Here is a 15,748-nt window from a genome sequence, read left to right as displayed (position 1 = left end):
CATCGACAACAAACAACTATAGCTTTTAAAAAAAGAATTTATTATAGTGACATATCCTTTGATACATAAAATCTGCTACAGCAAAGTATATTCCCCTTACAAACACAAGTTAATATGGGTGCCTTCTAAATGATGTGCAAAAATATCCCACAAACTAAATACAGACACATTTCTGATTATTGATCCCATACTGGCATGTGTGACTAGCTACAAATAACTCAAAAACTGATTTTCCTTCAGTCAGGAGAGTGAAGTTGCTCAGGGGGAAAAGTGCCATCATAAACATCAAATATGACAAACCTTATTACAGGCATTGGGGGATAAATGACACAAAAAGAGGCGTGGTTTAACACACTCCCTGGGAAGATTTACACACAGGCAGTTTGAGTAACATGCTAAATTCCCAGGTGTAGTATTCAAAGTCTGTCCAAATGGTCTAATAATAATTATTATATTAATGAAAAAAAAAGATTCTGCCATTAAATTTTTTTCACCCGTTCGTACAGAATGGGAAAATGAAGTCAGATCCCCTTTCATATAGTTTATTTATTAAGTAAAGAAGAAAAAGAGGGTGAAGAAAAAGAAAAAAAAGGTAACAGGTTACAATTTTAAATAGGCATGAGAGGCATCAATGTGTAAATATGTTTATCACTAGAAATGTTTTATTTTTAATAAGGGCAAATAAAAACAATTGTACAAATAAATAATCCAATATATTCACTGCTTATAACACATTTGTGAATAAAACAGTTGGGGTATCCTTATATATACTGTGAATTATGCAAGTTTAAACATTTAAAATTGAATTTTTATTAGACATCTTTAATATAAATAAAAACAGCATAAGAAACAGTTGTGCCTTTTGAAATGAAATCAGGACTAAATAAAATGTCACGTGATGTGCTCAATTAATGAACAAAAAAAACTTAGTTTAAATTCAGACATAGCCAATATCCATATCCATATACAGTACATCAGTACCTTAAAAAAGCATTCAGTCCCCAAAGCTTTTTCACATTTGGTTGTCATAAGATTGTTGAACATGATTAAATTGCATTTTTCTCATCTACAAACGCTTGAGCACCATGTAAAATAATAATAAAACATCTTCAGACTTAAGAGACGTTAAATTGAAAGACCGTCAACAATGCATTATTGATTCCAACAACATGTGAAATGTAAAACTTCTAATTTCCCCACAACCCTGACTGTCCGACCTGCAGAAGTGACCCCAGACTGTAACCTTCCTGTGGACGGCAGACCCACTTCTCCCATAGGAAATCAAAGGATCACAGGAATAGGAGCAATCAGGGCTTTTTTCTGACATTTGTAAAATTCAACAAGTAGACACCTTGGCCTTTGTAGGTATTAAACCTTTGACATAATATATTCTATGATCCCTTGCTAAATACACAAAACAACCTGTAACGCCGTCAAGGGGTTTGCGGAGACAGGGACGACATCTCAGCAGCAAGGACAGGCAATATTTCAATGTGAATGGGAAATTAATGGTGCCCGGTTTAGAAAAATCCCTCACCAAACATGTATTTCTGTATGTGTCGACAATAAAAAAAATCTGACTCTTGACCTTATTCCCTATGAAAAACATTAACAAGACCACAGCGATTTTAGTCCGTTAACATTCTCTAACTGACCTGACTCAGCCTGAGCAATTTTGAGAGGAAGAATGAGCAAATATTGCTCCATCACAGTGTACAAATTGGTTTGAAAAGAAAATATGCAAAGACACTACTTAAGCTATAGTTGAGATAAATATATATGTTTCAAATAAGTAGTGACCAAGGTCTATGAATACTTTAAGGTTATGTATTTCAGTTTTCTGGCATTATTTTATGGTGAATAGGTTAGTTTTGCTCTCATGGGAATATGTTGCTCAGATAAAAATGGCCTATCTAATGCGTCAATGATTAAATTAAAAAAGGTAACAAAAACAGAAAAGAAAAATGGGAACACTTGCAGGGAACTGCTTGTTGTGACACTGCTGTACAATGCAACAAACATGCAAAAGTACAAATAAAACATTTAAATAAAACAAATATGGCAGTTACACGATGTCTTCCTAATGCTCTGCTAAAGCCCAATTAGCATTTGAAAACAAAATCCAAAAGCAACCCTAACAGACAAAACATGTCAATGTCACAAACACTGTTTAGCATCCACACCAGCGTTTACTTAAGGTTTCCAACAAACTGACACCTTAGGTCAACACAACTCAAACACTTTTGGACATACAAAGACAGATAACCCGTCACGTGGAGTGACATACTCAAACCCCTAGAGGTTAAAGGAAAACGTATAGGAAAAATATATCATCTTATTCCATTTGTTTAATACCACACCTACTAGTCTGAGGTATAAGGAAATGTCCTGTGACAGGATATGAACAAAGACAATGCTACAATTGATCAGTGAATACAGCGCCGACACGTTTCTGCTTCTTTCCATCAGTTTCCTCAAGATGTGAATGCCCGAGTGCTTGAGCTCAGAAACGTCAATATGTCATCAGTGTTGCTCTTCCTTCACTAATACCACTTTTTTCCCGTTTTAGTTTCGGTCATGCTTTAACAACACACAATTGTTTGAAAATCTTCTCTCATATATGAATATCTCTATATGCACAAATACACACTTATTCTAGGTCTTAAGGACTTCAGAATGACAAATAATGGTTAACATTAAAGTGGTCATGATTAAAGATCATAATAAACTGAACCCTAAAAACACACTCAGGCGTGTCACAGACGACAGATAACTCGCAAAACACAACGTTAAAATTTCAGACAAAAGAAAAAAAAATTAAACTTCTATTTTCCCCAAAGCTTCAATCACAATATGTGCAACACCAGCTAATACAATCAATCACTCTTTGCGCCACTTGAAAATAGGCGTAATATTAGGTTTACTTTTGCTTTTCAAATATTTTTTCTGAATGGAAATCAGGAGGCAGGAGGGCTGTTCAAAAGTGGCAAACATAAAACAAACAAGAGAATAAAAAGATGAAAACGTGGTCTAAGTTTTTGTGTGTGTTGCAGCACGAGGTGTGTCTGCATAATGTGCCTGTGTATAGGTTTAGTGCTAACTGCACGCAGGATCATGGCAAGAAGGAACCTCATTCAGCTGTGTGGAATGAAGGAACGAGGAATTTGTTTTGAACACGGGACGGCCTCCGCTTTCCACCTTAACCCTCGGGAGAAGTGCAAATATCCCACAATACGTGAGCCCTGAAGGGGACAGTTCCCCACTCACTAGAATTCAGCAAACTCTTTTGCACACTTTTCCGTTGTCGAGACACGAATTTCCTCCTCTTCGTAGTCATCAAAGTTGCTCGTGTCACCTGGTCCTCTGCACTTTGGCATGAAGGGGGCTTCAACCTAAGGAGAGAATTATTCATCAGAAAATACATGTAGGCAAAAAGTGTCCAACACCTACAGATGGCCGTATCTTCTATAATCAAAAATAAATATATAAATAAATAAATGAACCAATATATTAATTAATACAGTAATCCATTACATGCACCACAACCAAAATTTGACCTAAGAATAAATGACAAAAGTGACCTAAATTAATATATATTTTATCATTATTCAGCCATTTCTTTATTTATTGCCATATTTATTTTTGATTATGGCAGGGACGGTCATCCATCATCATGATAGCTAACAGAAAATGTGTTCGTACTCCCAAGACAAATATATGATAAAGAGGCATTTAATAGTTGATAAAGTGGAAAAGACAAAAAACAAACAAACTAATAGAATGATAACACTACTGATATGTGGGCATGAACACTTCACTTAAGTAGTCTACCGGTAAATTCATCTCCAGATAAACTCAAACCTTAAGACCAGAGGTGCCCAATTTATTTCCTATGATGGGTAAAAAAATTAGGGTGGATGGCCGTGGGCCAATTTTTTGTATCTTTTGTGAAATATACAGTGGAGGAAATAAGTATTTGATCCCTCACCGATTTTGTAAGTTTGCCCACTTACAAAGAAATGAGCGGTCTATAATTTTAAAGCTAGGTTTATTTTAACATTGATAGACAGAATATCAAAAAGAAAATCCAGAAAATCACATAAAAAAAAAATATAAAAATTATTTTGCATTTCATTGAGTGAAATAAGTATTTGATCCCCTACCAACCATAAATAATTCTGGCTCCCACAGATTCATCCTCATGCTTTAAAAAAGTATTCCTAATATCAACTAGTTTCCTGTATAAAACACACCTGTCTCAACTTGTTACCTGTATAAAAGACACCTGTCCACAGAGTCAATAAATCAAACTCCAACATCTCCATCATGGGCAAGACCAAAGAGCTGTCTAAGAATATCAGGGACAAGATTGTAGACCTGCAAAAGGCCGGAATAGACTACAAGACCATTGGCGAGAAGCTGGGTGAGAGGGAGACAGACAACTCTTGGTGCGATTATTCGAAAATGAAAGAAACACAAAATGACCATCAATCTCCCTTGGTCTGGGGCTCCATGCAAGATCTCACCTTGTGGGGTATCAATGATCATGAGAAAGGTGAGGGATCAGCCCAGTTATACACGGGAGGAGCTTCTTTATGATCCCAAGGCAGCTGGGCCACAGTCACCAAGAAAACCATTGGTAACACACACTATGCCGCAATGAATTTAAATCATGTAGTGCCCGTAAGGTCCCCCTGCTCAAGAAGGGACATGTACAGAACCGTCTGAAGTTGAACACCTGAACCAATGAACACCTGAACGACTCAGAGAATGCTTGGGAGAAGGAGATGTGGTCAAATTAGAACAAAATCAAGTTCTTTAGTATCATAGTGACTCGCCATGCTTGGAGGAAGAGGAATTCTGACTATGACCCCATGAACACCATCCCCACAGTCAAGCAGGGAGGTTGAAGCATTATGCTTTGGGGGTGTTTCTCTTCTAAGGGGACAGGTGGACTTCACTGCATCGAGGGAACTATGGATGGGGCCATGTACCATGAAATACTGGGTGACAACCTCTTTCTCTCAGCCAGGTCCGTAAAAATCGGTCGTGGATTGCTCTTCCAGCACGTCAATGACCCTAAAAATACAGCAAAGGCAACAAAGGAGTGTCTCAAGAAGAAGCACATTAAGGTCATGGAGTGGCCTAGCCAGTCTCTGGACCTTAATCCAATAGATCTGTGGCGGGAACTGAAGCTCACGCGACAGCCTCAAAACCTTAAAGATTAGGAGAGGATCTGCAAAGAGGAGTGGTCCAAATATCCTCCTGAGATGTGTGCAAACCTGGTCATCAACTACAAGAAATGTCTGACCTCTGTACCTGCCAACAAGGGTTTCTCCACCAAGTACTAAGCAATGTTTTGATTGGGGATCAAATACTTATTTCACTCAATGAAATGCAAAATAATTTCTATCTTTTTTTTACGTTATTTTCTGGATTTTATTTTTGATATTCTGTCTATCACTGTTAAAATAAACCTATCATACAAATTATAGACCGTTCATTTCATTGTAAGTGGGCAAACTTACAAAATCAGTGAGAGATCAAATACTTATTTCCTCCACTGTACCTCAAAATAAAACATATTGTAATTGAAATTTTACATTCTTAATCTAAAATGAAAATTATTTAGATTAAAACTATTAAGATTATGGGAAAAACTAATTTTCATTACACACACACACACACGCACAAATGTGCTTTAGACAATTGGACTGTAGATTTCAAAAACAGCTCTTTGTCTTCTCACTGGAGGCTTGTGAGTAAATACATTGAAATATATTAAGCAGTAAGTCTCACTATGAAAGAAAGCCTAGTCAAACTGGTGGCTCTTACTGGATCCCTTTGTAGCAAGATCTTTCTGTAAAGTACTCAAGTACAACAACCAAAGATGAACAGTAAAAAAATGACACAACAGTGATATCCTACCTTTCTCTCGTATATGGCAATCCAGTCTGTTGATGAGAACCACTTGTGATTTTTTATGTCGTTCACGCCGTTTTTCAGGTTGCCAAATCTCTTTGTCAGGTCTACCTGGAGCAGGTTTCTCAGCAGATCCTTCAGGTCGGAGCTAAAGTGAGAGGGGAATCGTACCTACCGGGAGTACAAAGATAAAGTGAACACTGGATTATCGAGTGTGATGGACGCAAAGAGCCAGTAAAGAAAATCAAAGGGCCACAAAAAATTCCTCTTTTAAAGACTTTGCTTATGGCTAGCTCTGCGTACCTTGCCAGACACAATCTTTTCATAGATCTGGATAGGCTGATCAGCAAAAAAGGGAGGGTAACCAGCAGCCATTTCATAGATAAGGACTCCAAGTGCCCACCAGTCCACAGCTTTGTTGTAGCCCTGGAAGTGTCAGAGACAGAAACAATTCCATTATTTTCTGAAGGCTTAACCACAACCACACAAACCACTCATATGACCGGTGTCGTAACGGTCTCCCATTTTATAAAGTAATTGGGTACCTTAAAATAACGTATTCAAGTTAATGAATATGTTATGCAGGCCAGAGCCCTGTGTATGGGGCACTGGGGTGGGCGTAACCAGATGACGACAATGCTGTGCATGCTCCGTCGAAGTTGTGATCAACAACAAAGATTGCTGCGGATACATTGTTTGATTTGAAACGGCTTTGGCCTCGACACTTAACAATTTGGAAGACTGCACTCAAATCTTTCATTAGCAAGAAAGAAGAATTTTCTGCTTTGCAGACCGACCGCGGCAAAGGTTTAATTTAACAGTTAACCTCACTGTTCGCTAAACGAACGGGGCTGAATACGTCACCTTGTTCATTGCTCCGATTGGTTGTAGTGCTACCCAATTGCGTGTAGTTGTATTTGATATGCATGCGTTGGTGCTGCCCCTTGAGTTGGGAAGGTCAATTGCTCATGGCCAGACCCTATATCTATATTAGATAGCCTGTATACTCTGAACGCAGCTATCAATACCAGCATAAACCCTACCTACCAAGTAAGGGTGCTGTCGGCAGTGGAAAAGCGAGCCAGATCTAGGGTTACCATGCCCTGCCGAACAATGCCAAACCGTGCTGCGCGTGTGGAAAAGAGGCATATGTCTGTATGTTGATGATCATTGTGCTGCAGCCTTGTCATATAATTGATGTTACCATGCATAAAAAAAATTCCCAGAGCTGAACGTCAGCTCTTACATTCCATACATTTTATTTGAAATCCAGTGTGCTTGAGTACGGAGCCAAAATAATGAAACCTGTTACTGTTGATTCTTACCACACTGTAAGAACGCGTAGGGGTTGGGATTAAAGGGCTCACCTTGCTGAGGATGATCTCTGGAGCCAGGTACTCAGGAGTTCCACACAATGTCCAGGTCCTGCCTTTTACTCTTTTGGCAAAGCCGAAGTCTGTGACCTGAAGAAAAGACGTTACACACGAGCGTGATAAGAAAAACAAGTACCGTAATTTTCGGACTATAAACCGCGACTTTTTCCCCATTTTTCGACCCTGTTATTACACAGCACAGTATATGTTCTGTAGCTACTAGGGATGGGCGTTAGTAATCGAGTACTCCTCGTTTCAAATGAACTCGATTGGTGGATGAGGAAAATCTTTTTTTTTTTCGTGTCTGTAGCCTTTAGGCTGGCGGGCCGCCCCTATTTTAAAATGTTATATACGTGTACAAAACGGATAAAATAAAGTTGCAACTGCAAATAACTTCCACCTCCGTGCCACCGCAGCACAGCCTGTGTTCTCCACAGCACCGCGGAACTGAACACGGTCTCTCCTTTCTCCAGAACATTTTCAGGAATATAACTGTCCAACTATTTCAAAGCAGATGATAAAGTTACGTTTATAAAAAGGGGAGATGACACCTGTTACTCTCAGTTAGTAATGAGTAGACTCCAGGTGAGCATGCAAGGTGCTCTCCGCTTGGAAAGAAAAGTAAAGAAGAAGCAAGGGTTAGCCTACCTCAGGCACATTCGCTCCGAGCCAAGAAGCCTTCAATAGGGAATATTGGGATAAGATTCAAAAACCGACCGGTGTAACGTTCCGTTAATGAGGAATTAGTCGCGGTAATTATTCACGGACACGGAGTGAGCATTACGCGGTTGGATATACAACTATCTGCTTTGGTGAGTTATTTATATGTATTTAAATTGTAGGACAATAATTTTATATTATTTGCTGCCCTTCTTATTTTAAATGGTGAATTAGGCAATTTTTTTTGTTACAACTACAGCCCATGCTTTTTTTTCTCCCCACCGCAGACCTACTCGATTGGTTTAAATTGTGGCCCGTCTATTTAATTACTTTCAGTGAGGAAAATGTGTTTTAAACTTGTGGAAAAAAATCCTTAATATCATATGGCAACTGTGACTGTTTGACAATAAGCATTGAGCGCTTTATTGCGGTGAACCGTTGTTCTGCAGACAGATAAAAATAGAAAAAAGTTTAACGAGGAATCGATTGATCCTCGAGGAATGCAAGCGATCACACGAGTAGCGAAAACACTCATGCCCATCCTTAGTAGCTACTATTGCACTAAATGGTAACACTTGAATACGTTATGCAAATATGCAACTTGTTTGTTGAAATGTTAATAAATGGGAGCTTCCTCAAGCAGCCATCTCTTTCCCGACAATCCCCTCTGTGCACGAACTCTTACATATGGTGTAAGAGGCATTGACCTGGTAATTAAACATTATAACACCTGCGGCTTATAGTGCGGAAAATACGGTACGTGACACGAAAGTTAACATGTAGGCTACTACACTCAAATAGAAGCCTACGTCTGTTTCGTGACTTATCATGGGTCGTGTACCTGTATATAGCCATGCTGGTCTATGAGCAGGTTTTCAGGCTTCAGGTCCCTGTAGATGAGGTCCAAGGAGTGAAGGTACTCAAAGGTGAGTATTATCTGAGCTGCATAAAATCTTGCATGGTTTTCACTGAAGGGAGGGAGGGAGGTAAGGAGGGAAGGTGAGAGAGTCAGACATTGGGGCAATATATGAACATATGTTAACTTAATATTATCCCATGCTAAATCATTCATTGTGTAACCACCTCAAAACGATGACTATCCCAAGCCACGAACGGAGCAGACCACTGTGAGCGAAACCAAAACTGTGTGCACTGTACCTGAACCTCCCAATACGCCTGAGGTGTGAGAACATCTCTCCACCGGGCACATACTCCATCACCATGTAGAGATTTGAGTTGTCCTGTTAATCAAAGCCAGAAACCTTTAAGCGACATCGTAATTGCAACAGATCGCATGATAAACAGCATTCACGCCAGCAGGTACCTTGAAAGAGTACTCCAATCTGACCAAGAAGGGGAAGGAGACGGCCTGTAGTATTTTCTTTTCATTTAATGTGTGTTCTATCTGCTTCAACTTCACCACCTGAAGAAATAAAAATAAAAAACTATGAGTGTTAGGGGTATATTATTTTAATCATATTATTTATAATTCTGTATGCATGTGTGTTATGTATTTCCTAAGTTAAACATAAAGCCACAAGTACCCAAAGGTTTGTCATGATTTATGAGGGCTCTGTATTGGCTTCCATATATCTCAGTAAATTGTGAAAATCAACTTGCTCTAGGCAGATAATCCATCAAGGTGAAAATCTTGTTATGTTGTACATGTATATTTGTCAGGAGTAACTTTCTGCATTCCCAAAATCTCAATTCATTTGAAAAGTCTGCCAGTCTGGTGCATTCAGACGTTGGCGGGAAGACATACTAAACTTGATAGTAAAGTGTTCAACAACATTGATCAAGACACACAGTATTATCAGAACAACATAGTGAAGACTAACAATAAGCAAACACAGACATCACGGAAAGGAAAGTCCTAATTCTGAAGTCCTAAGTCTGGATTCAAACGACATTAACTAAATCAATGTTTCCCCCTGGCCATGACAGTTACTGGGATGAATTACCTACTGTATTCAAGTCTCTGCAAGTTATTTTGCATACTGCAAAATTACAAAAACGCTAAGCAGACATGTGAAATGTACATAATTACAGTAATGTGGGGTAAAGAAAAAAGAAAAAAGAAAAGAAGCTGAAACAGAAAGTCAGGAACATAGTGTTGCTATAAGAGCAACACACGAGGACATGCTAACCTCCTCCCACCACTCTCACATCAGTATTTAGACCTCGAAACTCTCATGTCAAGCGCCTCTGAGGTTTTCAACGATAACTTGCTGGCCGTGCACAAGAGGAAACTTTCCATTTCCCTTTATGACATGCACTTGGCATTTATGTAGTTGACAGAATATCTCAACAATGCAGTCGTTTGCTTTTCGATTTACAGTAGTACTTATGGGATGGCTAAATTCTCTTTAAAACCATTCCCTTACTTTTTGTTTGTCCAATATCTTCATGGCGTAGAACTGGTTGGTTTCTTTATGTTTGACGAGCATGACCCGCCCAAACGAACCAGTTCCCAGAGTCTTGAACCGGTCAAAGTCATCCAGGCCTGTTGTGCTCTGAGGAAACACATGAATAGGGAAAATGACTCTTAGACGGCGAACAAATAACAGAAATGCTTCATCTTTGCTTTGGTGTAATTGCAGCTTTTATAAATGTCACTGATGAGACAGTTTGTTGTTATGTTCCTCAGTGTCGAAAACACAAAGTGTTTTATAAAAAATATATAATAAATGACTGTGACTGAAACAGTACAATTATGCAATCAGCTAACATTCAAGCCAACAGGATCTGAGCCAGGAAGTGGCTAAGAAGATATCATGCACTATGTCTAATCATATTGCATCGTGAAAAACTGTTGACAGTTAAGGGAAATTAAAGTTTGAATTGGGGACAACATACCTGTGGTGGACACTCCCATTTTCTTAAAAAATCTTCTTTGGCTTTAGCTAAGAACTCTTTCACTATAAATAAAAAAGGGACAGAAGTAGGATTTAACAATGAGCATTTTGGTTCCAACACAAGGTGAGGTAACGTGTTCAGGGGAAAAACAAACTGGGGCAGTTTTGAAGTATTCAGGAAAATAAACAAAGGCAGTTCACATGTTCAGGGAAACAAATGCGTTTTGAAAGGTCAGGCAAATGTCAAGTACTGGGGATGCAGGAACAGGACTATAATTGCCAAAAACAGCCACATTTATGAATTAATAAAAAATACCTCCTCCAAAAAACTCAAAACCACCACACACGCCTAGGCGTAGTTCATAAAGTGATGCAAAGAGCTCTTGTGGACTTTACAGGACAGTCCAATTAAAATACAAAAAGCTATTCTGCATCCCTTTCGGGTAATAAGTGGAAGTAAAGGATGGGGTGGGGTGGGGTGGGGAGGGTGTGTTAGTAATAACAGGGGGAAGAGGAAAAAAGACAAAATGCAGAACACAACTGACACAACAGTGCAGGCACAAGAAAGATTGTATTGTGAAAGTCACAGCAGACATGAGATGTCCAAAGTCACAGAGGCACGTTTCTAATAACAGTGGTGCACTTGGTATGCACTTGCTGATTTAAATTCATACTACTTTCCCAATGTACCCTAAATCGTTGTCATAATAAGATGTAGAATAATACAAGCCCGGAAGGCCTGATTTGTGTATTACACTGTGTCTCCGTGATTTAGGATTTTCTCATAAAAAATTAGCGTACCGAAAGTCTCTACAGTTCACCAAGGGGTTTGCAGGAACATTCACCCACATGTAGATGGGAATGATAGAGAAGAGAAGAGAGAAAGACACATGAGAAGAACAAGAAAATTGGAGATTAAAGTGGATTCAATGCAACACAAGACAAAATGACACAGAAAAGGACAACCCAAGTCATCCCTGACAGAGGCTAAAACCCCATTCATTTATTCAGTGAAACTGCAAGATTATTTTGGCTGCAAGACTTTGAAAACAAGGTAAAAAAAAAAAAATAGCCAAAGGTCCATTGTTTTACAGCTGACTTCCCTTTTCTTTCTCACCAGCATTGGAGGCTTTTCACTGTCCTACACTGAAAAGAATGTAGTGAAACTGCAAAGATCTGTCATAAGGAAAACAGTGATTGAATAGACACAACAAAAACACATTTCAAACTCGCAAAACAGTAGACAGAGACGACAGCACAGGAGGTAATAAGGTGATGTATGCGAGGGGAGCAGCACAAATGGCTTGTCATGCCTACACTGCTTCTGCAGATGTCTCTGGTGGTGCATCGAGAATGTGTGCAAATATTAGGGCTGGCCCGAATACCATTTTTCAGGCTTCGAATATTCGTTGGTTTTTCCGAGCGAATATTCGAATATTCGTTCCAGAAAAACACACCATCAAAAAATACATAAAAAAAAAAAAAAAAAAAAAATTCAAAAGATTTTTTTTTTTTTTTTTTTTTTACGTTTTATCCCTATTTACTCCCTGGAACCGCTTTTGACAGTATCTGCATATTTTGTTGAAGATTTACGCGCTCGGAGGTGAAGTAATGGATGCGCTATGATGACACTTAGTGATGTAATATCCTCCTAAATGAGCAATACTACTACTACAACTACAATATTACTAACTTTTATATCCAAATATAAAATTATTTGATGACATTATATTGCAGTACTAGCTTCTTGCAAAACATTAAAAAAAAAAAAAAAAAAAAAAAAAAAAAACCGAAGCTCCGAATACTAATTTAAGCTCCGAATACTAATTTTCCGAACGAATATTCGAATATTCGAATAATTCGGGCCAGCCCTAGCAAATATACAACAAATGTGAGCCAGATGAGGAAGTTTTAAGATCTGAAAACTAATGATAAGAAAAAAAACACACAATCAGACTCTAAAGGCTTATCCGACCCATTAAAGACCTGGAAAATTCATCCCGATCGGTTCATTTCATTTTCTAAGCTTCATACAAGTAGGAGCAAGCTGAGACTCATCCCGCTCAAAGCTGCAGAAGGTTTAAAGAGTTAAAGCAAAACGCTGCACTTACTAGACTTATCCCACATGACGGTAAACATAGAGATACGAGGCACCTCGCTCTCTTGTCCTTTGTGCTCTGGGCTACTCTTACGACATTTGTTGAAAAAGCGAGTGGCAAAAGATTGATCCTTTCCCTGGGCCATTCTCTTTTGGAGACGACTCTCTTGACTTGTGAGCGCAGAAAAAAGGCTCCCAGGCAAAGTAAGCACTTTTTCACACTGAACGCCAATGAGTGAAAAGTAGCTTCCTGTATGTAGTCGAGTGCAATGCAATGCTTGGCTAACCACACAAAGTTGAGCTTCCTGTTCAAGTGCTCAGCTCCAGTCTGAGCGGGCCAAGTGCACGTAGACTTTTTCCCCATGTGGTGTCGTTCGAAAAAAAAACACTTACTGGTCTCTAGTGAGAGGCGTGACGTTGTTTTGACATAATGTATACAAAGTGAGCAAAGCACACAAATAGGCCAGCCTCTTTTGCATCATGTCAAAAACACTGAAAGCTGCTGTGCATTCACAGTACTGATAAGGAACATGTAGGCCTGTAACACTCACTGACTGACTAGAGAGAAGTTATCTCCAGGGGATCATGCACTCTGGTGGCAAAGTTTAACAATGCAGTTTTCGGAGCTTTTCCTCTGCTCTTACAAAAGTAAAATGCCCCTACGAAGTGACCCCTTGCATACATGAAAAACAAGTATCTTGCTGTTTGCATTACAGTCTTATTGTACACAACACTCAGCCCCTCCCCGCAGAAACTAAAGGTGGCTTGAGTCACAAGGTCGGGAGACTGTGTGTGACTCAAGCCAGAAAGCAGGCCAAGATCAGTGTTCTCCAGACAGACCACTAGGCATGTTACAGTTTAGTGGATTACCTCGGTCATTACTGACAAGTGCAACAACTGAGTGCCCCTGCGGCCACTGCTGTCAAGTGATTGATTGGGCACTCTAGGTTGATTTTGCTAGGCATTTGAATCGCTGGACAGAAAATTGCTAGACAACAGGTGCAATTTGACTGGGAGGGGAGCTACCTTTCCTTGGATGATATACACAACAGGTTAATGTCACTGTAACAACAACACACACAAAAAGGAGTGCTCAAGGCATAACATTTTCGATTTACAGTAAACTTGTTGACAGCTGACTTGGCATATCAGTCCTGAGTCCTCACAAGGTTGGATAGAAACAGTTGCTAGCCATTATGTAGCCCCTGTTCGGAAAACAAAAAGCTAAACTAGAAAAAACACAACAATTGGTCAACTTTTCGTAGTTGTGTGTCATTATCAGGTACATGTTGTAACCAGGAAGGGACTAGGCCTTGTACTGCTGCAGCTTAGAAAACCCATGTTTGCTGATGTTATCTGGCTCCAGGCAGGTGACATTAGCTATTTTTAAATTAACTATGGGGCCTTGATAACGAACACTTTATTATGTGAAACAATATTTTGATATTTAAAAAAAAAGCTGTCATTACGTTTAGTCTAGTATCTTTCTTTGCATATACTGTCGTGTAGAAACCTTCAACAGGATGCTGCTCATTTACTCATATGCCACTTTCAATGATTAGTCGGCTTCATCATCTGTGCCACTGTTTCCAAGTGAGACACAGCAAACACACCTTAAAAGCTATCCTACCAAAGATGGTTCTTCTCTGCAGTCCATGTCCCTGTACTGTCTGCTAACACTGGACAACAGCTGATAAAGGCTGCTCTCCACTGACTGAGTTCACGATAAGCGAGCTCACGCTGTACAACAGCTAAAGGTTAGATGGCTAACATAACAGGCCGGCCGGATGGTTTTCAGGTGCTCACCGCTTTCTTGCTCATTGCCTTTCTTGGCAGTTGCTGTGTTTCCCATCGTAGGAAGACAGGGCGATGCACAGCTGGCTGGGAGCGATGATGGTGGCGGTTAGCTAACAGGGTCCTCCTCCGTTAGCCAGCTAACAATTTTCAGCTCGCGCTAGCTGGTTGGCTAACAACAACAACAACATCAATGTCTTGTCTTTGTGGACAGGACCTCGACGTGCACGTCTAACCACCCTGTTGGTCTTTATTTACAGTGTCCTTTGTCGTTCAAGTATGCGTCCGCTGGAATGAAAACATGATCCAGACTTTTCACCTCTGCCTGCTGTCGTTTTGTGCTGCGTTCATGTCATGTGGGAATACCCAGAGCGAAGGTTTGATGGGTGAAATGATGCCTTCAGGTACCAATCAGAAATGCTAGGAAAGACGTCACAAGAGTGGGCAAGAGTTATAAATCATAATAAATACAATTATTGATATTTAACAATGATTTACTCAATAGACTAGACACCATCACTTTGACCAGCGATAAAATAGTTTTGAATATCTGTCCCTCAAATTAATTAAATCATGTTATTATAGGCCTAATAATAGCACTGTAATAATAATAATAATAATAATAATACTTATTTTTATTGTTTTAATTTTTTTTTAAATTAAAAGTCCCACCCTGAACCTAAAGTCACAAAAAATACACATTTTCTAAAGATACACTCACAGTAAACTTACTCTATTAAAAAATATTTATTCAAATATGATGCTGTCTTCAATTAAAATGGATCTTATCATTATTAGATTATAAAAAAATATATTTTATTAAGATCTGATAGGCAACATTGAGACTTTAGTTTTAATTGATTGTGTTAGTTAGTTAGTGTTAATTTGGCCTACATATATATGTTCTCACGCAAAACAAGAATGAATGCAGAAAAAACAGTGGCTCTAAACTTCCTGTTCAGTTTTGAAACACCACCACTTACGAATGTATAGACTATGTTCATTAGTATTTACACATACAATTAGATGCTGCATTATATAGC

General features: G+C 39.0%; 1 protein-coding gene across 2 annotated transcripts; it reads right to left on the bottom strand.

Moving 5' to 3' along the window:
* Positions 1–21: 21 nt before the first annotated feature.
* prkacba (protein kinase, cAMP-dependent, catalytic, beta a) lies at positions 22–15,038 on the bottom strand. Of its 2 annotated transcripts, none has more exons than XM_080032093.1 (10): positions 14,718–15,038; positions 10,815–10,876; positions 10,343–10,471; positions 9,280–9,378; positions 9,114–9,196; positions 8,797–8,923; positions 7,290–7,385; positions 6,226–6,348; positions 5,929–6,093; positions 22–3,392 (listed from the first exon to the last, which is right to left on the bottom strand). In XM_080032093.1, exons 1-10 carry the CDS (start codon positions 14,761–14,763, stop codon positions 3,267–3,269), a joined length of 1,056 nt encoding a protein of 351 aa, XP_079888219.1. In that variant the 5' UTR covers positions 14,764–15,038; the 3' UTR covers positions 22–3,266. The 2 variants fall into 2 exon arrangements, with proteins under 2 accessions (XP_079888219.1, XP_079888218.1); XM_080032092.1 differs by lacking the exon at positions 14,718–15,038 and adding an exon at positions 12,925–13,158.
* Between the last annotated feature and the right edge of the window lie 710 nt (positions 15,039–15,748).

This window comes from Ammodytes marinus (genome assembly GCF_949987685.1).
Source record: "Ammodytes marinus genome assembly, chromosome: 8".
Classification (NCBI taxonomy): domain Eukaryota; kingdom Metazoa; phylum Chordata; class Actinopteri; order Uranoscopiformes; family Ammodytidae; genus Ammodytes; species Ammodytes marinus.
Note: the sequence above shows the minus strand (reverse complement) of the source record. Positions and strands in the feature narration are given on the sequence as shown.

Excerpts from the sequence above, each read along its gene's own strand:
- prkacba (XM_080032092.1), bottom strand. The coding sequence starts at position 13,057 with ATGGCCCAGGGAAAGGATCAATCTTTTGCCACTCGCTTTTTCAACAAA. Across the intron at positions 10,877-12,924 it reads CGTCATGTGGGATAAGTCTA|TGAAAGAGTTCTTAGCTAAA; the intron begins GTAAGTGCAGCG and ends TTTTATTTATAG. Across the intron at positions 6,349-7,289 it reads CAGAGATCATCCTCAGCAAG|GGCTACAACAAAGCTGTGGA; the intron begins GTGAGCCCTTTA and ends TGACACTTCCAG.